Here is a 23,691-nt window from a genome sequence, read left to right on the forward strand (position 1 = left end):
CTAATCTCTGTCAAAAGAAGTTAAAAGAGACACTTTTTTCCCCTTTGTACTGTCGAGTTTGTCTTTCAGCCGCCTCCAGACGTCTGAGTTCAGCCCGAGACGAGAAGCCGTGATCGCAGGAGCAGATGTCGGGACGCCAGCGAGAGAAAGAGGGAGAGAGAAGAAGGAGCTTCCTGGTTTAGAAACAACAACAATTAAAAAAAAAAAAAACCAACAACAAACAGTCACACAAAATGAACCAAAACAAGATGAAGGAAAAAAAACACAATGTGCAAACTTCTCTCGTATAAATAGACTACAGTCACCGCATTGTCGAGCACCATGGGAGACAGGATGAGGTTAGGGTGTGTGTGTGTGTGTGTGTGTGTGTGTGTGTGTGTGTGTGTGTGTGTGTGTGTGTGTGTGTGTGCGTACAGTATCTGCATGGATCTACTACCACTACTAGCTGCAGGAGCCTGAGACGGGATGAGTGGGATTAGATTAGGTTGGGATTAAAGGAAGATGGGCGGGGCTTCTAAGGTCCAGTTCAGAGTTCAGCGCCCCCCCATGCTCCCCTCATGTTGGTGGGGGTCTCAGCCCCACCTCCCCCCCGGCACTGGGGGGTCAGACCCAGTCCTGAAGCGAGCGCTTGCAGTGCACCAGCAGGCGCGGCGCCCCTTTGCTCTGCAGTGTGTTGATGATGGCGTAGATGAGTCCCAGGATGCACAGCACCAGGACCAGCGGGATGGTCACCATCAGGATGTTCATGGTCCGCTCCTCGCTGTCGTCCACCTTCAGCACCACGTCCACCTCGTTGGTGTCTTCCTCGCGGCCCTCGCGGTAGTCTTCGTCCGCGCCGCCGTCGGAGCCCTTGCCCGCGTCTTTGTCCGTCCCGCCGCGGTCTGTCCTGTCCCTGCCCTTGTCCCCGTCGCGGCCCGCGTCCGGGTTGAACGGCGGCCGGTTGACGTCCGGGTACTTCCGGCCCGAGTCCGTGTCGGCGTCCCTGTCGGGGTCCAGGTCCCCGGTGCAGCCCATGAAGTCCCTCAGGATGGACTTGGGGTAGCCCGGCTCGCTCTTCATGCGGTGGTTGTCAAACTTCCAGTACTTGGAGCCCTTGTAGAAGTACGTGAACGCTGAAACACACCAGAACAACAGACTGGACGTCAACAGCAGAGCTGTGTCTTTGTTACATTCGGCATTGTGACACTCAAACCCGGCACAGAGCTCAGCTCCCCACCCCCTCCCTGCTGACCACACCCCCGGCCTTTGTCTGAGCAGCTCTGAGCTCACCTCCGTCGTCGCTCAGGAAAGCCCCCTTGGGAGTGGAGGGCACGGACGACCCCCACACGCTGATGGGCTTGGGGTAGCCTCTGTCGGCCGAGCGCGACTGCTCGTTGAAGCGCCAGTACCTGCAGGCAGAGACGCTTCATCAGGACAGAGGAGACTTCACATCAGCAGGAACACAGTTAGTGAGCAGCAGCTTTACAGACGGCATCAGCCAGGGGCGTCACATCGTTTGGTTCAGGAGGACCGGTAGAACCGTCCCACAGTAACCTCTGAAACCCGTTTATTGCAGGTGGCTCAGTCTTCTGTGACATGCATGCTTCAAATGTTGATGACCATATAAATGCGTGATGTATTGTGTGGAAGAAATGAGGGATGTGAGGTGATGAAGCGGCGGCTGACAGATGCATTACCAGTCTCCTTGGAAGAAGTAAGTGTAGCCTGAAGGCTCCCACCAGATGGCTGTGTCTATCCGGTCGTAGGGGATATCTTGACCGTAGTCCACCAGCTCCAGCGGATACCCCGGCTCCAGGTTGGCCTCCCTGAAGAGCCAGAACCGGTTTCCTGACACAAAGAGACGAGACGGGGCGCTTAATAATCCTTTTTGTTGCCTACATCTGGACATTCCCCATCCACTCCCACTCATAACCCTCACGGACTCTGGAAAATGTTAACACACACACACACACACACATTTAGTCGACGGGCTCAGAAATGCTTGTGCGCACACATTTAATTTGCTGGCAATCTGGGATAAGAATAACCCTGAAAACCAAAGCAGCATTTACACACACTTGTAAATTATAAGAATGCAATAATGATTTGTTGGCAAGCCATCAAGAAGCCGAGCTCGGGCGAGCACAACATCATCGACTGAGAAATTTGAGTTTGGCTTGTAATTATCCATTAGGGGCGGCTTGTCTCACGTCAGGAGAAAGCAGCTTTCTGGCTGAGGGGAAGGTTTTATGGTTTTTCACAGTGTCGGACAGGCGGACCGCCTTCCTCCATTACATCTCTTTTTGGCTTCGATTCGCCTCTCCCCCCACCTCACGCCCTCACCCCCTCACCCCCTCACTCAGTCATCCATCCATACATCCATACTCCCACCTGGGGCCCCTTTGTTCTGTGCACTCAGCATCTGGACCCAGCACTAGACTGGTGTTCCTCAGGGTTCCTGCGGTGCACAGACCTCATGTAAAATCCCAGGATCTGATCGCAGCTTCTCCATGACATCATGCTTGGACACCTGCTTCCCCCATAATGCTTTTCTCTAATCCAGCCAAGCTTGTTTGTGAGGAAAGTACCAATTTGCTTCCTCTTTGTCATCCAGCAACTTTACAACTTTACTTGATGAAGGAAGAAACTTTTCATGCTACGTCAGTGAAGCTTGTGAACCCTGCTGATGGTTCCAGATACGTTTTTCCATTTAGATGTCGCTTATATTCAAAATATTTTATCTGAACTACAAAATCTCCAACCATCCATTCAAACAGGCATCATCCATCCATCCATCCACCCACCCACCTATCCATCCATCAGCCACACTGACTGGAAACAGTCTCAGGTGCTGATGTGTGTGGACCGATTGACCTTTGACCCATGAGCAGCTCTCCTCAACTCATTGTTGCCCTTCGAACCTGCAATAGCGGTTGCTCATAATGAGGTCGATAACCCTCCTCCACCCTCCACCACCTCCACACAACCCATTAAAGTAAATGGACCTCAGTAGACGGTGCCTTTTAACCCCCACTGTCTTGAAGTGCATCACAAACCAACGGCGACAAAGCGTCTATGTGAGGGGAGTTCTGGTCCAGATCCAGGATCAGCTCGGGCTTCAAATGTCTGGTCCACGGAGGTTTTAGCACCAGGGTGACAGTAAAAATCCTGACGTGAAAAGAAAGATCTACGTACGGATGTTTAATTGACTGTAAAACGGACTGTTTGCGATTGTTAACCAGTGTCTTTGCACTGCAGTGAGCCTGGAGCTTCACAAACAGGACTGTTCCCAGACTTTTACACTGTGCAGTCAGTGCAGCTCTGCCTCTGGTTTCATTTAGAAGTAATTCAGTTTTATTGGAGCTTGCTGAGATAACGCTGCTTCGACTGGAAATGATTATGGATGTTACTACCATGTTTTTGATATTCCTGATATCAGAGAGATCTGATTTGGGAGTACAGTGATCCAGCATGTTGAAGATGGACGACGTAGATATGTGGTGAAAGTGAACAATCCGTCCCACGGAAGAAGAAAAAGAAGAAGAAGAGCAGGCGGTGTGCGGCGGCAGTACGGAGACTGACAGAAGCCATTACTACTGATTGATGTGAGGCGTTTGCTGAGAGACTTTCTGGAAGAAAACACAGCTGCAGCTCTCAAAGTCAAACCAAGAAGAAGAAGAAGAAGAAGAAGAAGAAGAAGAAGACTGAGAGTACTCGGAAGTGCTGCTGGCCTGAGAATGACGACTTCTTGAATAACAACACAACAGCAACACGGAGACAGCGCTGGATGACTGATGTGGTGGGTTCATTCAGGCCTCGCTTGCACCACAATGTTTTCTACTGAAAACACAAAACCTCTGACAACGTAAACGCTGTTACTGCACATGTGCACCACGGCCGCAGTAAATGGTTCTTCTGCACATGCTCAGTAGACGGACAATAAGAACAAAGTTTGTCTCCAGAGTGTCGTGACTCCCAGTCCAGATTCTCCTGGTCCTGGTAGTTTTACAGACGGCTGTTGGTTTTCGTGAACTCAACAATCCACCAGTTTTACCATCTAAAACTTCAAAATTCATGGACTTTGTGGAATTCCAAACTATTCAAATAATTCATGAAGCCAAGCATAAGTTACTGCTGGGTAATATTCAGGATTTGTTCTGTGAAAGAGAGAAAGATTGTAATTTAACGGGAAAGTTAAATTTAAAGATTCATAAGGTTCTGAAAAGTTTCTATATATGTGGAGTAAAACTGTGGAACAAGTTGTGTGTGAAGATGAAACAAATATCAAACATAATTCACTTTAAAAGAGATATAAAGAATTGACTCTTGTGAGATACAGTATTTAATAATGACTGAGAGTTGGTCTCTTTTGTGGATAACGTTGAACTGATAAATATATTATTACTATTGTAGAAAATTGAAGAACTAATTTTTGCACGAATGTACTGACATAAAAACACTGCTGTACATAATTCAATTACTGCATTGCTGTTACATCGTAGTCAGCATTTCTGTTGGTTCCGTCGTTTTCAAAGTGTTGCAGTGTAAATGTGAAACTTTTCTGTAACGAAAAAGGAGAGACTCGTTGTGTGAAGGAGGCCTGAAGCTGTGGTTAGCAGTGGGAGCGTGGAGCTGCCGGCTGATGGCTCGCTGCCGAGCGTCACATCGGGAGGTTCGGCCCTGACGTCACTGCCTTCATTATCGACGGCCCCCCGAAGCCCCCGAATCAGCTCCTCTTTTTTTCATTCGACAGCTGCTCGCTGTGACGGCTGCTGAAAATAATGAGCTGTGCTAAAACAGATTTATGCTGGGCGTGTAGGATACGCAGTGAAGGAGGTGGAGGTACGAACATGTTTCAACGTTATCTGTTAACCACGGAGGGAAAAAACTTCTCTCGACTGCTCTGATCTGACCGTATCTCTGAAGAAGAAACCGTACGGCAGACGTGTTTTTCATATACTTATGGCCCACATGCTCACAGAGCTGCAGCATCTTATCTATAAAGATGAAACGAGCATCTTTCCTCTGGAATGCTGTGAGGCAGAGTGACTTATGATGAAACCTGGATTACAGCAGGTTACAATCAATGACGGCTTTGATCGTGATTTCGATCAGTGTTCTGCATCAATCACTGCTGCAGCCTCGTCACGAGGCAGCCATGTTGCTTTTTTATGTCGATTCCTTAAAATATGAGCAACAGTCTTCTCATGGTTTTTACAGACAGAAACTTTACTTTAAAAGTATGTTTTAACCACTTTACGGCTGCTGGCCAGCTAATTCCTGTTTTTATCATAATCAGAATACTATTAATTACATTATTAGTAATAAAAACATAATACCAATGAAGGATTTAGTCAAAAATGTAGAGTCACTGGGCAATCAGAAGTGATCAAAGTATTAAAAAAACTAAACACGTGAACTCCCATTCCATCTCAAGAATAAAATCACAGCATTATAAAGGAGAAATCCACATTTGTGAACATCTCAAAATATTCCCTCTGTTTCATTTCAACATGATACGAAGCAGTCTGCAGCTCCACAAGGTCTTCAAGTGAAAACGAAAAACCTCCATTGCCTTTTGGAGGTCCGTCTACATGACAACAGTGCCAGGAGTCAACTGAAATGCCACTTTTCTGAAGCACTGCTATTGCACATGTGCACCAAGGCTGTAGTGAATATTTGTGCTGCACACGAGCAAGTACATGGACGAAAACAACGTCTGTCTCCGGAGTGTCAGTCCGTATTGTCTGGGACTTGGTAGTTTCAGAGCTGACAGTCACCACAATCCAACACTGAAAAATACAGTGACATGTCTATGACCCATGTCTCCTTGTCTTGTAATTTTGTTTTTTTAACTAAATAAACCATAAATCCTGCAGTGTTTGCTGCTTACCTTTGAAGAAGACGAACCTGCCGTCGTGCCTCTCGTAGGCAGCGTCGATGTCTCCGGGCAGACCCCTCCAGAAGTGACTGATGGGCATGGGGTAGTTATCGAGAACCCGGTTCCGACGAACCCTCCAGAACCAGCGGCCCTGAGGACACAACATGGTGGACACGATCACGAGTCAGGGGACGCTTGTGTTGCCAAAATGACCGTCTGAACTGTATCAGGGACAGACTCCTTACCCTTAAAACACATGTAAACCTAAGGAAAGCCAAAGACGGGTGGACTGATTTCAACTAGAACCCCCCACTAAGGTCACATAGCATCTGCAGGATAACTAGACCAGAACGTGCAATATACTAACAATAGCGGGCTAATAATAGTGAGCGTCCGCTCGGTTGGTTTCATCAGGTCCCCTTATAGCTCTCGCTCGGCTGGCCGTGGCCGGCACACGGATCGCTCTTCATAAGCAACTCGGCCTCGGTGTCCAGTCAGCAGCACAGAACAGTTATGGGAGCTCAGCGGGGGCTCGTTCACCTCCGTGACACTTTGATATCCGCTGTCGTGAACACACTGAGCACACACACGGTGAGTCAGGAGCTCGGCCTGCGCCGGATAATGTAACGGCAAAGTGCTGGGCGACGCTTCTTTCCGTCCTTCACGCAGGACGAGGCAGGAGGCGCAGAAGAGAGAGAGAGAGAGAGAGAGAGAGAGAGAGAGAGAGAGAGAGAGCGAGCCGGCCTGGTTCTTTCATGAGCCTGCTCTGACAGATCCAGATCCTCACAATGACCAGATAAGGACTGAAGTGACAGGACGCCGTCTGGAAGTGACAGCAGCCTGACGATCTTCTGCTGTGAGGAGCAGAGATAACTCCCCACATGCTGAACAGAGCCGGGTCTCCCTGCTGGAGCAGCTCATCTCTGAAGCCAAACAGAACACCGCTATATTTATGTGCAGTGCGTCTTTCCACAAGATAATTTACAGTCTGTCTGACTTTTGTCATTCTCAATAATATTGAAAGTATTCCACTCGTCCTCTCCGGTCGACCCGCTGCTGACGTTGCTGTAGGATGATGTCTCCAAACGCTCGTCGGCTCAAATTGGGAGTATGAGTACTGCGTGATACCTGACATCGGTGCATTCCTACCACAACCTGAACAACATACAGTCACTGGCTCTGTTTTTCAACATGTTAATGCTAAAGATAAAGATTACGTCTAACTTAGCACATTAGCATACTTGCATTGACAAAGTTGTGTTAGGCATCTGTCTTTTTTAATAATGCTTGAACACCCATTTCTTTATTAAACACTATCAAAATACAAACTGAAACTCAATCAATCATTGCGTGAAGATCGGTGTGGCGTTTGGAAGCATTGGGTTGTAGATTGGCCTGTTTAGGATCCAACACTCTGCAATCCTAAAGCAGATCGAGATATCAATTTATAGATGCTGGAGACAGTAACACAGAAATCTTTCCAGCCTCTAGAAACCTCGAATGGTCTTTCTGAAACACACTGATGAAGAAACAGCACTGATCCAAAGGTCCTCTCTGCTTTTGGACTGCGAGTTATTTTAAGAGCTACTGGCAGGGCTATGGATCAGGTGATTATGGCCGGAGATTATTGCTTGTCCAGACTAGACGTCCGGGCTGAGATGACTGGATGAAACCCAGGAAGATGGGCTTTCCTGGCCGGGCTGAAACCCGAGAGGACTGGCCATGTGCAGCACTGCTGCTCGGCGTCACACACACCTCCAGTCGGAGACGAGTGTGTGGAGAGACGGGGTTCTGCTCTGCATGCAAACAACAGGAGTAGATAAAGGAGCACTCAAACAGCGGGCAGAGTTTAGAATGTGGAGAGTAAACGCGAAAGCGCCTGGTTGGCTAACACTTCCAAACGGCTCGAACTGCCTGACTGAGCGCAGGATCATTAATAGTAATGTCCACGAGTGTGGCACTGTGTGATATGTTTATGTGATTGAGCCCAGCTGTGAGCAGCATGATGACCAGCGCTGGCGGCTTTCTAATGGTCTGCCGCTGCTTCAGCTCTGTTTGTGGCCGGTACCTGACCACCCCTCCACCCCCCCCCTCCCCAGGCTTTTAACAGAGCTCCAGCTCATAAAGCGGCTGCTTTACAATCCACAACAACCTGAGTGAAAACAGACCGTTTGTTGGCTTTTACATGTTGAGTATTGTCAGGGAAAAAGAAAAAAAAACAACCACCATGAAAGCAGCGGTTACCACAGGAACACACGCTCCCCTCGTCTCCGAGGCGGGTTTTCAAGCCGTTACCTTGAAAACGAACATCTCCCCTCGGAGCATGGCCACGGTGTCGAAGTTCCCTTCACAGATGTTTGGTCCGTAGTGGTCCGGTCTGTCGGTGGTCCGGGGGCGGTCGGGGTGCCGGGGGGGTGCGGCGGGCGGCCGGGGCTCCGGGCGGCGCGGGGTCACGGTGGGCAGGGCCTGGGTGGGGCTGCCGTCCGGCTGACCTGCAGGGGGGACCCAACAGAGCCGGTTAGCCTGAGATAGCCTACGAAAAGCATCCGGGGTATAAACACTCTGTCCGATCGCACCAGCGACCCGAAACATAGTAATATCTATTAGAATTGGATTTGGGATGTTCGTCCTGCTAAGGGAGAGCCCATTAGATATTTACTGTTGTTTTTTATCATCATAAAAACAAAAAGGAAGCAGGAAGGACTTGCGGGAGGATTCTGTGGTCGTACCGTAGATCTGCTGAATGCCCCGCCGGTCGTCATCGGGCAGCTGGAAGTTCTCCGTCTCCATCCACTGGTAGAAAGGCGCCATGATGGCCAGAGGGTTGTTGGAGTGCTCCAAACCCAGAGCGTGTCCCAACTCGTGGACCGCCACCAGGAAGAGATCGTTCCCTGTGAGGACACGAGGCCTGTTAACGCTGTCAGTGCTGCGCCGTCGTATCAAACACATCTATTCAGGATTAATTCTACGTGATCGGTTTACTGTGTGTGGGTTCAGTGGACGCTACACCCATCAGATATAAGAGCAGGGCGGCCGGGGGGGCTTCATGAAGCAGTGAACTCAGACCTGTGCAGGGATGCTCACCCTCCCCACTGTCTCTGATTCAGAGTCACATGAGTGCCTGCTGAGATGCAGCTAACACATGAGGGAGACAGCCGTGGACCAATGAGGACGCAGCGAGCGGAGGGCAGATAAAGAGGCCTTTGTGAGGTGAAACTCAAGAGTAAACATCAAACATTTTGGCACAGTAACAAGTTCAGCCGGTGCGTCTGTTTCTTCTTCAGACTTCTACCAGTGAGCTCCTGAAGCTTTGTTCGCCTGTTTCCACGTCTCACGCCTCATTCATCAGCAGAGGGGACTCCCAGAGCGAAGAAAGAAGCAGCTCCTCGACAACCAAAACCCACTCTCCAAGTTCGCTGCGTCTTTTGCCAGGAGCTGACTCACATTAGTCTCATCCCGCCACAAAAGCTTCTGACCTTTTGTTGCTTCCAGCCTGCAGCTGCCTCTCTGGAAGGTGTGTGGAGTTGTTTGGATGAAACGTTAAAGATGTTTGTGTTGCGCTGCCTGGAGCCTAAAAGATTATCCACACAGCGCATCACAAGCTCCACACCAAAAATGAGTTATTCCCCTAAACCCTGCTCAATGGCAGAGGAAGAAAGCACCTGATGTGTGTTGAATGGATGACGCTACTGCTAATATTTAACACAAAGTAAATGAAGGGAGGTCAGAGGTCAAAGCAAACGAACAATCCAGACTTTGTAGCCCTCGACATGTACTAGAATGGACACTAAGTCACTGATTCCTTGGAAAAGGAAAAGCATTGTTTCTTCAGCCAGCTGCTTTGGGTTCAGATTGAGGAAGAAGAGCAGGAAGAGGAACTCAACCCAGGAAATAGAGCGACTAGATATAAAGCTCCGAACACAATAAGCTACTGTCATTACTGTGTGTGCGCAGCTATTCATTAGGAAGTTTGTTTATCCCTCTGATTGGAACGGGGCAGACGTTAGAGGCATAAAACACCGAAAAATGACCACAAATAACAAACTGCTTCACTTCCCGAGTTCTGCACAGGAACATGTGACGGAAAAACCCAAACAAAAACAGATCAACAGTTATTAAAAACATATCTGGAAGAGCAAATCTGCACTTAGTCACCGACCAATCAGCATCAGCACAACATGTATTCATGTTTGTCACTTTGTGACGAAGATAAGCAGAATACAGAAGTATCTTGTCTTGATCATGCAGTAATATTCGAGCAAAGTGAGCGATTCTGGGTGAAAGCGACATTTCCTCAAACATGCTCCTGGAAATGTGTCCACATCCCCGAGTTCTGCTTCCCGCTGCGTTTTGTTTGTGTAGTTAAGACGTGTGGAGACCGAAGTGGCGAGCGGATTGTAATTTGGGTTGTCCTTTACTTTTCAAGCTGTTTAAAGAAGTGTGGTGCAACAAAGGGACCAGTCTACAGATCTGGCCGAGTGGAACACACTCCCACTGGCCGAGGCATTCCAGCGGCCCTGTGATCTGCCCCGTAACACATCCCACACACGGCTGATCACACAGATACACACACACACACAAAGCTCAGCTCAGCCCTCAGCATGCATGCAGATAACAGGGCAGGAAAGCCCACTGTCGAGGGAAAAATCCCTCTCTAATCAACAGGGCTAAAGGGTGGAAGCAGGAAGAGGGACTCAGAGTGGTCTCTTCATTCTGCTGGTAATTAGCTTAGTGTGAGACACTTGTTAAAGGCTGGGACTGGATCGAGTGAAATATTAACACACAGTAATTTGGGAGAATTGAGCAGATTTTTCTTCAAATGTAACCATAATCCTCTGACATGAAGGATTATGTCAACTTGCTAAGCGTCGGGGTGAATCTGAGAGTAATCTGGTTGAAGCTGTGAGCGTGTTGTGACCACAGATCCACTTTGAACTTCTCCAAACGTAAGCAGAGCAGCAGAGGCTTGACGGGAGTGCTGAATGCAGTGCTCCAGCCTGGGCTGAGTGAGGAGGAGGAGGAGCTTCATTACCGTCCACAACCCGACGTGACCGTGGAGTAAAGAAACCCCTCAATCATCCACCGAGATTCAAACAAACCCCTCCCCCATAAGGTCAACACACACCCACTTCCAGGCCTGTGAAGTCCTGTTTTGAAGTCCTACAAGGTGCTGGCTGCAGGTCATTATCGCTCCTGCCTCTGTTCTGTACCTTGTACGTTCTGGTTCCCGATGGTCCACGGTTCGTCCGAGTCAAAGTGTGTGTCTCCGCCCATTCCGGGTCCGGGAAAGTAGGCGTGAGCGAGGAAGCCGCCCTCCCCGTCAAAGGGGGAGCTGTCCCCGTGGAAGCCCGAAGCAAAGAAGATCATGATGTCGGGCTCCTTTCGGCGTCCATATTTGATCTCCTGGTAGGGGATTTCGTCGAAGGTCAAGGGAGTGACCTTCTCCCAGACTCTGAAGGCTCGGCGGATGGCCTCGTATGAGTTGTACTCTCCAATCTTGGGTGTGTAGTTTTGAATGCTTTGGAAACAGAGAGGGGAAAATGGGAGAAATTGAAAAATCAGACCAAAAGCTGAGTGAGCGAGTGAGTGAGACTTTGTGAGTGTGTGTTCAGTGTTCTGATTGGACTACTGCGATACCTGTAAGTCAGGTGGTTCTTGTTCCATTTGTGTCCAGTGAGGGCGTAGCGTTTCCGCCGCACGTTGGTTTTGATCTGGCCTCCGAACTTGTCGGGCACGCCGCAGCGCGGTCTCCTCATGGCGCTGCGGGAGTTGAAAGGAGACAGGATGCATGACACTTTAAAGCACTTTTTACGTTACAGCTTAAAAACCCACATGGGCGATTTCTTAGGCAGCTCATAACTTCCCAAAGCTCTGGGAAAAGCCAGACCAAACATCAGACCCATTCCTCACCTGATGGTTTGAGGGTCCATCTGCCCGGTGACCTCCAGCCCGTAGAACCTCTGCATGTCACTGACGGCGTTGGACAAGATCTGAGCGGACCGCATGGTGGACATCTGCCTGCTGGCCTGGGGCAGGTAACCGTACATCCTCAGCCATGACTGTGCACACACAGAGAAAACAGAGCGGTTACCACCACCGACCTGCAGACCGACTAATCCAGGTGCATTCACACACATGCCGGAAAAACCAAAGACGAGCTGCGTGATTGAGAAGTGAATTACGACACGGCTCTGGAAACAGCTGTTTTATGAGCACATGTGCACTTTAATCACAGCCGAGAGCAAGCGGGCAGAGCAGAAGACTTAAGCCACTGCTTCTCAGGTTCACTTGTGCAACGCGAGGACAGACAGAGACCTGCCCTGAAACCCAGAGTCTGTGGGAAACACTCACATCAGGGAGGCGATCGAGAAGGAGGATACACTGTTTCTGCTCTGTTCTACACAGAATCGGGCTGTTTCTACTGAACCCTCCCGTATCGTACTCTACGGTGGAAGTGTGTTACGGCCACCAGAGGGTTGTTGGGGGGGGGTTAATGACAGACTGAAGGCAGAAAGCCTGATACTCGACCCTATCACGGCTGACGTAGAGTCCATCCCACCTGTTATGGAGAAACTCGATATCATGCGCACACACACACACACACACACACACACACACACACACACACACACACACACGCGCACACACACACGCACACGCACACAGACAAGCTTGAGCATACTGGGGAGTCTGGGACACCAGATACTCCTACATATGGTGGTGAGGGGATTGGGAAAAAAAGTGTGTGTGTGTGTGTGTGTGTGTGTGTGTGTGTGTGTGTGTGTGTGTGTGTGTGTGTGTGTGTGTGTGTGTGTGTGTGTGTCCTGGTCACACCCTGATTTCACAATGCGCACCAGAATGCTTGATAAAGGAGTGTATTTACTTACCCACTCCTTCAGATCCAGAAAACAGACTGGATTCTGATTTGGCAGCTCAGTAAAATGGGTCCTGCACTCAAAGTACAAAGGTCACCAGGCCTCTCGGGTCTGATTAAAGCAATGATGTCTCTGAGTTCAGAAACATGTCCGACCAAAGCTGAATCGCTAAAATAGCGTGTGTAAACATAAAGTTTAGGAGTTAGATACCAGGATTCTGTCCCACTGCAATCTGACAGTGTGCTTCTCTGACTCTGTGTCATGTGTGTTTGACTCCTCGTCTTCCCGGCAACACCATTAACAGCAGTTAATGATTAAGCCTCCCTCCCTTGTTTGTTCCATTCTTTTATAAATTCAGATCTGTCATGCAGAAAACGGGCACACGCGCTTTATCTTTAACAGGTTGTTGGCGAGTCCGAGTGAGTATAAATTTCAAACACTGATGCAACTGAAAGTAAAACGTAAGGACGCAACAACGCAATTTTTTTCAAGGACAAGCGTTCTAACCTTAAATTACCAGTACTGATTATGTGCTAAAGGTACGTGAAGGCTATGCGTTGCTGTGAGTCACCGCTACATCCGAACAACTGACAGATGACGCCACGTTCACAAGTACAAGTCCTCCCTCCAGTATCGGATCCTGGAATCAGTGCATTTCTTGTAAAAAGCTGATCACAGTGTAATCGTCAAACCCTCTAAGCCCACAGACCAGATACCCGAGCCTTTTTTATCCATGTTCAGAACACGTTTCTAGTGTTTACACTGCAACTTAAGCTACGTTCAACACAGATTAAGCTGATGTTTATTAATTTAGTTCAGTTTTTTCAGTATCCTTTAACTTCTGTTGAACTGTTGTCTTTGTTTCCTCATCTTGTCTGATGTCCTTCCTGCCTGATGTGATTTATCACTGTGAGGTGAGGGTATAATGCCCGATCAATCAATCACTGTCAATAGCTGAGCTGAGTCAGATGCATCCTGACAGCGTCTCATCCTTTTCCTGATCAGCTAAAGGAGTGGACCGCTGCAATCCCTCACCGGATATACGGCCGTTGTTGTAATGGCTCTTCTTCTCTTTTTCCCCCTGAAGGTTGAGGTTTTACATCAAAACGATTTCGTTTTCTTGTCAGTGAAACCTGCGGGAAGGTCACTCAGTCAGCCAAATAATGGAAATAAGACTGATGACTAATCCTAGAAGTAACGGGAGGCGCATGATGCACAGAAATGAATCCGGTTGTGACAGAGACGGTGGCTTTTAGTTTATTACGTCTGACTTGAAGTGTCTGTAAAGCAAAATGGCAGGTCCGCTTCGACATGAGAGTAAAAAAGTGATTGATAAGACCATGTCTGAACACTGATCTATGTAGTTCTAAATCTAAGAGTTTCATCCTTTAAGAAGACCACCAATAAAGCAGCAGCGATCTTTCAGAAATGACCTACGATCGTGAGTAAAGTGGCGCTCCGGAGCGTCAGCAGCTGCTGCTGCTGCTGCAGAGGGTAGTGTGACTGACTCTGACCAGATTCATGGATTATCAGCTAAACGCACCCCCTATCTACCATCACAGCAGCGTCTGGCTCCACCATCAGCAGAGCCTTCCAGCCAACGGCAGGAAGTCAGTGTGTGGCTGAGGACATTCACTTAGTTCAAGATCTTATTGTTCATATCCAGCCATATTTAACAATCACTCACCTTCCATAAAAATATATACACAATGCCAATGAGCTACTCTTCAAGCTGCAGCCTTCCAATTAACAACATTTACACAACCTTGTCGAGTGAAAATGGTAAACTTTCATTTTTGAGTGTCTATTCAAAACAACGGTGTTCAGAGCCACCGAATGCAGCTTTTTGAAAACAACCACCAGGGTGGAACTTTTTGAAAAAGCTCCTTCTCTGTGGAAAAGTGGAAAACATCCACTTTTCTGAATTGCTGCTACTGCACATGAGCACCACGGCCAAAGAGAGAAGTTCTTCTGCAAACGTACTCCAACTTGCTCGCCCGTCCATACAAATCTCCGTGTACACTGTTAATGTTAAAGCGTATTGTTCTCTGAGCAGGTGTGTGGTTTCATTCTATCTGAGCACACATTGTTTTCAAGATGTTGCTGAGTAAATATTTAAAAAAAAAGAAAAAACATTGCATTGTCACATGAAATGTCAAATAAATGGGGCCTCAAAGAGTCAAAATCCTTTGTCATGCTGCAGATGAGATTTTGAGATCTTTAAAAGTCTGCTCGGTGGCTGAGCAGGTGGAAGATGAAACTCCAGAGCGGCTGAGCCCTGAGGCTCTTCACAACTTACCCTGGAGAGTTTTCTGTCTGCAGACGCCTTAATGAAGAGTGTGTGTTGGTTCTCAACTGATGCTGAGATTTTTAAGTTCAGGTCAAGCCAGAGAGCAGCTTTATCTATAAAGCACTTTAAAAACACCACAGAGTGCTGAACAAAAACAGTAAGATGTAAAAGTGCTCGGTTCACAAGCTCACATAAAATTAGGCAAATTCTGAAGTAATTAAAGGGCGGTGTTGATGGTTCAGGGTGACGTTGCGGCCGTCTCGGCTCTGAGAGAATGCTCACGTGCAGCGCGGGAGCAGGAAGAGGAGATGGGAGGCTGAGCGGGACGTGACCATGACCCACCTCTGCGCCGAGATAAGGAGGCTTCAAACACGCTGACACACAATCACACATGACGGCAGAGGCAAACACACGCTTCCTGAAACCCTATCTGAACACTCGAAAAACAGGTGGCAGCGCTCTCCCGACGCTGCTCCTCTGCCGTGAGTTCATGAAGAAGACGGCCGCAGAAATCTGGACGCGTCGCAGGGAAGCTGCTGGACTGAGAGCGTTTCATCCTTCAGAAGCTCGGCCAAACTCTCGTCAATAATTCACCACGCTGTACTGCTCCACATTCACCTGCCGCCCAGAAAATTCACTCTGATGCAAACACGTCAGGACCTTCTCTCCTCCAAACACTGTCAACTGCAAAAGAAACACCGTATTCCAATACAGCGTGAGTGTGTGTGTGTCGAGAGTTTAGGAAGAGACAGAAACAAGTCAGGAAAATGTGGACAAACAAGACGTCCAAGGCCGTGTTTACGTGACGCTCTCAGGTGGAAACAGCTTCGGCTGAGTGTGGACGGTAGTAGCGGCACATGGGCTCTGTGCTTGTTGATCGACTGGATAACAATGGAGGATTCCACAGGGAACTTAATAATACTTCAACAATGTACTGAAATGCACTGAAAACAGGACTTCACTTCATTTCCTCGGTCTTGTTTCAGACCTGGTGACTGCAGAAATCAGAAGCACAAAAATCAAGAAAAGTTTGTAGCGCCTACGTTCCATGATTGGTCAGTAAAAGTTGTTTAAAAAATAAAGATTAAAAATAAATAAATAAATAAAGATTTGAGCCTTCAGCATTCACGCTATCAGTACAGTTTATACTGGTCAGCAAACAAACGTTTCCTTTCCTTGATGAGTTAAAAGCAGGAAATGGGTTTAAAGATTTAATGAAGTCTGACTGGGGCGGAGTCGTGACGGCTGGACGGCTGGGTCCGAACGTCTCCCTGACGGCAGAGTGGTCAGTATCCATCCAAAGCAGAGAAGCAAGGGCAGACGGGCAGTGATTCAACAGCAGCGTCGTGGAATCACGGACGTCCGAGGCTCAGCGAAGCACGTGAGCTGTGAAGACTATCCTGTGTGGTCGAACACGAAACACAAACTACTGCAGTTTAACGTCGAGGCTTGACGCAGCAGTGCGTCACAGCACTGGTCCTCCCAGCTAAAAAGAAAAGCTTTTCCCACCATTCAGTCTGACGAGGTTCTATTTTTTCACACATTTGAAAGTGAATATCTCCATTTGCATATTGTGAATAATTCTGCTCAATACTTTCTCCCATTCATCTCGAGGTTTTGATTTAAATGGTGCTTTGGGGGCTGGATTCCGACTGAGGGGTAGAAGAAAATGAATGAATTTCCGAAATGACAAGAAAACATGCCCCCAAGAGACAGAAAATCTTTCATGAGCTGATTAGTAATGAGCACTATTGATTTTCATTTCATTTGGGCTAATGCTGTTCATATTTCAAACTGTCTGCGGGTCAAAACAAAGAACTCTGCCATGCTGTAATATACCCAGTAATGGTCGATCAGCTACGAAGAAACCAACTATGTGCTAAAATTACGTTCTGGATTAGAAATACAATGAAGTGACCCGGCGAGTACCCTCTCATGTGTGTTTATTCAGGGTCCAGCTGCTTTCTTTCCCTCTCTGTGATCTGCATGTTCTTCATGTAGAAACTTAATGAAAAAGAAAATTAACTTTTCATGTTGCTGCACATGTGGAGTAAGTGTGTGTGTGTGTGTGTGTGTGTGTGTGTGTGTGTGTGTGTGTGTGTGTGTGTGTGTGGTGATGCATTTCCAGCTCCAGCCTGTCCGCGGGAGGATCTACGGCGGGCTGCTGTCGGGTACCGCCGCAGAGTTACAGTGCTGTTAGGAAGACGTATGGGGGGGCCGGTGAACCTTCACCCCCGTCGTCCACAACAGTAAAGCACCTCAGTCTGGACACTCACCTTCCCTCATCAGCTGGCTGAATACAAAACAACCCTGGGAAAGAGTGTGTGTGTGCGTGTGTGTGTGTGTGTGTGCACGACGGGCCTCGTCTATTAAACGGTCTTTCAAAGAGTCCTTGAGACTACCTGCCAAATCCAGACCAAGCAATATACAAGGAGTAGTAAAACCTGCCAGTGTGTGTGTGTGTGTGTGTGTGTGTGTGTGTGTGTGTGTGTGTGTGTGTGTGTGTCTGTGTCCGCCACAATGTCAGCCAAGATACTAACAGAGCTTTTCTTCTGGCTTGGGCCGCTGCCACCTCTTACCCCCCCAAGTCTCGCTGAGAGGATGGATGAGTAAATGGAGGAGTGAGAGTGAAAGAGGAGGAGGAGGAGGACGACGAGGAAGGAGGAAGGAGGAGAATTCAATGAGTGGATTTCTTTACTCATACAGTTCCCGTGATACCAACATTCAAACTCATTATTAATACAATACTGAAACAAGGAAACAGCTGTCTCCAAATCTCTGTAGACACCAGATCAGTTCGTGTGAAAGTTCAGCGCATGACAGAACTCACACTACTCAGAGCCCAAAAAACAAACAGAGCCATGCCGAAGTTAAACAAACACAGAAAATATTCCTATAAAAGCAGCTGAATAATTCAGGGCGCACGCTGAGAGCTTCCCTTCCTCGGGCTCTGCCGACGCTGTGACGGCCGATCGCAGCGCGGTGTGACAGGAAGTGGCAGGAATGCGAGGAAACGGCGTGCTGCCGATTACACGGACACGTGGAGAATACGGATGGACGGAGCCGAGCGCTCAATGTGCGGACGCGAGCCGTCCTGTATCTGACCGGCTGCCCCCGACACGGCCGGCCTTTCTTATCGCGGCCATGTTTTCCGTCGGGCCCTCTTCTCGCCCCATTCACCACTTCGCTCTCACAGCTCTTTCTCCTCAGACAAGAGGCTCCATTGTATTTCCAGTGATGCCTCAGAGTCCCAGGCCTCAGCATGCCTGTGCACGGTGTGTGTGTGTATGTGTATGTGTATGTGTGTGTGTGTCCCAGTTAAAGAACAGCTGTCACATTCAGCCATCACATGTTGCACAGCTGAGATCTACCGCTACGGTCCCCGTCAACTTCCAACAACGACTCCGTCACTCTCTGCAGACACCGTCATATTCAACCTTTTTTTTGTTTGATAATGCTTGTCACACACTTCTAATAATCCGTCTTCTCCTCCTCAAACCTTTAAAGCTTCCACTTCATCCTCTCGGTCCAGACAGAGTAGGAGCTGAGGTTTCAAACCTCCGACATGTGAGCACACGACCCAGCAGGTGTTTAATGCATCTGTAAGACAATCCCGCATGGCCGAGCTGGTTTTAATCATTGATTACTTTCTTTTCTGTAACCAGGCTTTTATCTCAGAGAGGAGACTGAATTCCTGACGTGTGAAAGCAAAAGTCCACACACTCCTGAGAAATATTCATCTACCGCAAAGACACAGTGTGACCATTAGTGTCTCCATAAATGCACGCTCTCCAAACCCATGAGTGGGAGATTATGATCGGGACCATCAGCAGGCAGGGTTTTTAAGCACTTAAACTCCGTTTCAGAAAGGTTTGTTTACACAGCAACGTTTTGAAAACGCTGAAATCGATGCAGTCGGCATGCCAGGCCACGGGTTGGCGCTGCAGGCTGGTTTTTTGGGGTTTTTTTTTGCAATGAAACCACATTTTGACTTGTGGCGTAAACAGTTCTTTAAACAAAGGCTGAGAGCTGAAGTCTGCTCACCAACAGGCCGTCTCAGTAAAATTAGCATGTTCTCCCTGTGCCAAGAATTCTGGCTTCCCCAGTCCAAAGAAACACATGTTCAGGTGAACTGGATGAGATCAGAACGACTGAAGAGATTTGAAGGGTTCCACTGCAGCTGCTCTGTTCTCACCACTGACAGATATTATGAATGTTGCTACGACAGCTGTGAGGTTTCATCATGACGTCAAAACATTTCCATCGCAGCGTGTCACTGTGAGTCTGAGCATGAAGCTGGATGTCTGCACGGCTCAGCTCCTGGTCCCTCTGAATGACACTGCTCTGGTAAAGGTCTTCAATATCAATATGTAACCCTGGATTGCTTTGTTCATGATATTTTTTATATATATTTGAGAACAGAGGTCCATATCCACTGACATACTCCAGAAGATGAGGAAGAGTACTTTCTCTGATTATAGATACATTCTCAACCCGTCAAATGTTCACATTTTCTCCCAAAAAAATAGATCTCATACTGATATCACTGTGAAATGTTCTCTTCTGTTGTGTTTCTTTTCTTGTTTAAAGCAGATTTATATATGAAGTTGAAGTAGCTCTGAAGAAAAGTGAAGCCAAAAAACAACTAAAAATGCATCAAAGATGAGTAGATTTGAATCTGCCAACCATCAAACCCTGTTTACACGACTTTTCAAGTGAAACACATTGCTATTGGCAGAAATGCTGAAAATGGTGTAGTCAGCATGTTGGGCCATGAGGTGGTTGGTTGTTCATGTAATGAAACCACACACACCGAAACACACGAGCATTAACAACGGCAGGTACACAGACAAATGTAACTGCTTTCAAAAGGTTCGACCTTGACACCTTGACATACTTCCATTCTCGGCGGATCTGAGCACCACAGTCATGAAATCTGACCCGGAAATCCCGACGAAGGGTTTTCCTTTTCTCTTGACAATGTTGTCGTGTAAACGGGGCTTTAGTCGTGAAGGTCAGAGATTTTCCTTAAAGCGAATCAGACAAGACAGGTCTTGAAATCCCTCCTCGCATTTCAGCTGACACACACCACCACATGTAGCAACACGAGGAGGGAGATTTTTCTTATCAAAAACCCCATCTGCTGTCTCAGCAAGTCACGCCATTAACACACACCTGTGTGCTCACACACACACACACACGCAGAGTCACCCTAACCCTGAACTCAACCCCACTGTGGGTAAATGCATTAAAACACATCAGTGCTGCAGCTGCACAATAACCAGCTCACAGTCAAGTTGTCACCCTGATTCTGGTAATGCCGGCTCATCTCTAACACCCCGGGGGGGTCTCTGTGTCTGTCAGCCCGTCTCTGTCTCTCAGGAAGACGATAAACAAAAGCTCGCGCGCTAATCACCTCCTACCGGTTGGGGCCGGCTCTTATCTCTTTAATTGTCTCTCAAAACAAACAAATGTGGCCATAAACTGCTGGACTGCTGCTTAAGTCTCAGCCTGACACCCGAGTGTGTGATGACACACCTAAATAAACACGGGGCAAACGTCCGGGTGTCCTCATTGTTGAAGAGGTAGAGATAACTGCCCCGGAGGAAGAACAGCCCCCTCCTGTTGGAGGACGTATTGTTGATGAGCGATACCAGCTCCCAGGCAGGAGCGTTTCCATTCACTCTTAAACTCTATTCAAGCAAGCAGAAAGACGTTGAGACGAATCAAACAAAGACAAAGTGACAAGTTTTAGAAATGAAGCACACACACTCCTAATCTGAGGAGTTTTATACACTGTAACACCCTTCAGTGATGAGATGGGAAAATAATGAGAGTGGGAAGATATTCAAGCCTGGGCTGGCTGCACAATATATTTTTTTTGTAATCACTAACACGGACAATACAGAGCAAATATATTGTTTTTTCAAATGGAGAGAACTTCAGATATGAAAGAAAGAGTGGATATTTTACAAAAACTAAGCAATAAACTCATTTAAAAAGTGTGATAGCACTGAAAAAAGAATAAACTCAAACTGCTCTGAAGTGCTGCTGGTAGGAACTGCAGATATAGAAATGAGAGGGAAGAAATCTGCATAAAATAGAGTTTGGGTTTACCTCATATTGTGCAGTTCAGATTGTTACGACACTGTCATTTTAATGACACAAGATGGGCTTCATTCAGAGCTCCTCAAACTCACTCATGCTCAGAGGCCACGTCACTTACAATCCAGTTTAATGTCAAAATGTAAAGGATGACCTATAAACACCGAGCACTCAGTGTGTTTTATTACATTCAGGTACGTTATGAAAAGCCTCAAACAAGATTTCTACGAAAACCTGGACAAGTGAAATTTTTGACAGAGAAGAAAGATGCTAATTTTCAAAACCAAAGTAGATTTACAGGTAAAAATATGATGTATGTAAAATATCTATAGCACTGTTATAAACTGTTTTGGAAAACCTTACGTGTGCCGTTTTTCACACTTTATATCGTCATCTCAGGCAGGATCACACTATTCCTGTCAATGAACGTTTGTGAAATCACCATTGTTGATTGTTGTTCTCTGCCATACAAAGGAGATTTTATTGTACAAACATCCAACACCATCCACTAGAGGCCCTCCAAAAAAAAAAAAAAAAAAAAAGCGTTTTCAGAGTTTCTGATGTTTCTGTGTGAACAGGCAGGCGTTTTTTCAGCTCATTTTGAAAACCAAAGTAGATTAACAGGCAAAGTCGTAGAAATGCTGATGTTTATGGGAAAATGTGGAGGATTACAAGGCTGTGTTTGTGCTTACTGAAGCTACTTATTTTGCTCCGGCTTTTCCCAGTAAATCTGTATTTTGATTTTGTATTGTGAGCCTCATGCCTATGTTTTTGGTGAATTTCTAGATTTTCAGAGTCACTATAAACACCACTTTACATGTGCGGTTTTTACACTTTTTCAGGTCATATATGTATCAAATATAAATTCACTGTGGCGGTGAGTTGTTGTGCGGATGCCCGGTCTCTCTGCAGAGCCTGAGCGGGGCTGGAAGTGCAGCGGGAAGTGGAGCCTGCTTCCAGGGGGAAGTGGCTCTCTTTACCTCGGCGTTGAAGCCGCTCCGGTCCTCCGCTCCGCGCGTGCCCACCGCACACAGCCACAGCAGCGCGAGCACGCTCCGTCTCCAGGGCAACCGCGAGCCGCTGTCCCGTGACGGGGCCATGGTCCGGACGGTCCGGATGGTCCGGGGGGGAGCAGCGTTCGGGAAAGCGGCGATGCGGCGTCTCAGAAGGCTCGTAGAAGCTCTCCGTGTGGAAGAATCCTCCAGCAGAGTGGGAGAGTCCGCTCACATCGTGTGAACCGGCTCGGTCCGCTCCTCAAACATCTTCTCCCCGCAGGAGGAGGAGGCGGCGGGGGGGTCTGGTCTCCTCCACGGCCGCTTCAGTCCGCTCCACCCGCTGTCACTACCTCATGTCCCCGCTAACATGGTCACATCCACACCGGGAGCGCAGGAAAAGTTCTGACTGTCAGCGAAAAGTTCGGCTTTCTTTTAGAACATATTCCTGCAGCCCCCCCTACCCGCATTAAAGTTCTCCGCGGCGCTCAAGTGCTCGCTGTGGGAGGGTCGTCCCCTCCGCTGCAGGTCGCGTTCCGCTCCCGGTGCTCCGGGGGTCTGGCGCTCCGGCGCTCCGCTGATCGGAGTGTTTCGGAGCAGTTCGGAGCTGTTCGGAGTGTTTCGGTCCCGCGCGTGGACCAGCCTACAAGTCACGCCGCCGCGGTGACGTCACCCGCCCACCGCCTTCAAAACAAAAGTCACCGACTGTTCTCACATAGTTTGTCTTTTTTTGAAGCCGTGCGAAAACATTACGTTTGTGTAGGATTGTATTTATGTTGTAAATACATACATTTAATATGAGATGTTGTATAATCAGTAAAAGGAAAGTGTCCTGTTCTCACAGAAAAGATAAAGTCGAATAATTTTTCTTTTCTGTTGAAGGCAAAATGTGGGCCGGCCTCTGAGTGATTCAATGGACGCGCGCGCGCGCACACACACACACACACACACACACACACACACACACACACACACACACACACACACAAATCCATCCCATCTCCTGCTCTACGAGCAACACCACACACTGGCACGCATGCACGCACATTAAAATCATCATTCATGAACCAGTCCTCTCTGAGATTCATTCCATGTGCATCGTCAGAGTAGATGGTGGCCCTCTTTTATTCTGTCTGTGACCCATCCTTCCGACAGTACATTAAAAAGTGAGCTGAGCATTTGCTGTGTTTAGTGTCTCCACGTGCCTCCAGGTATGAAAGAAGATGCTGAGCAGTTCTTCAGTGTTTCTTTGTGACGGATGTCCTATCAGAGGATCTCATCCAAGGCATAGGGGAAGGATCACCAATCAATAGCCATGTCTGGAAGACATACTGCAAAATGTCAGTCACTAGGTCCTTGAAAGGACTCAGAAACACAATAGTTTCATGTGATTTCTCTTCAGATCACCGAGACTTGGTTTATTTATTCAGCTTGTGTTTGTTATTGCAGGAGATAGTGTGTAGTAATCTTGTAAACTGTTTTCTTTCTTTTTTTTGTGCTCAGTAATTCCTTCCATTTTCCAGTGCGTTTCACACATAATGGATTTGTGTCAATGGAAATAAAACAAGC

General features: G+C 47.7%; 1 protein-coding gene across 1 annotated transcript; it reads right to left on the bottom strand.

Moving 5' to 3' along the window:
• Positions 1-201: 201 nt before the first annotated feature.
• On the bottom strand, positions 202-22,660 carry mmp15b (matrix metallopeptidase 15b). Its single transcript, XM_030092854.1, has 10 exons — positions 22,111-22,660; positions 11,771-11,919; positions 11,498-11,620; positions 11,071-11,378; positions 8,590-8,751; positions 8,156-8,352; positions 5,873-6,011; positions 1,677-1,827; positions 1,270-1,388; positions 202-1,112 (listed from the first exon to the last, which is right to left on the bottom strand). Exons 1-10 carry the CDS (start codon positions 22,228-22,230, stop codon positions 604-606), a joined length of 1,977 nt encoding a protein of 658 aa, XP_029948714.1. The 5' UTR covers positions 22,231-22,660; the 3' UTR covers positions 202-603.
• Between the last annotated feature and the right edge of the window lie 1,031 nt (positions 22,661-23,691).

The sequence above is a fragment of the Salarias fasciatus genome, chromosome 1 (assembly GCF_902148845.1).
Source record: "Salarias fasciatus chromosome 1, fSalaFa1.1, whole genome shotgun sequence".
Classification (NCBI taxonomy): Eukaryota; Metazoa; Chordata; class Actinopteri; order Blenniiformes; family Blenniidae; genus Salarias; species Salarias fasciatus.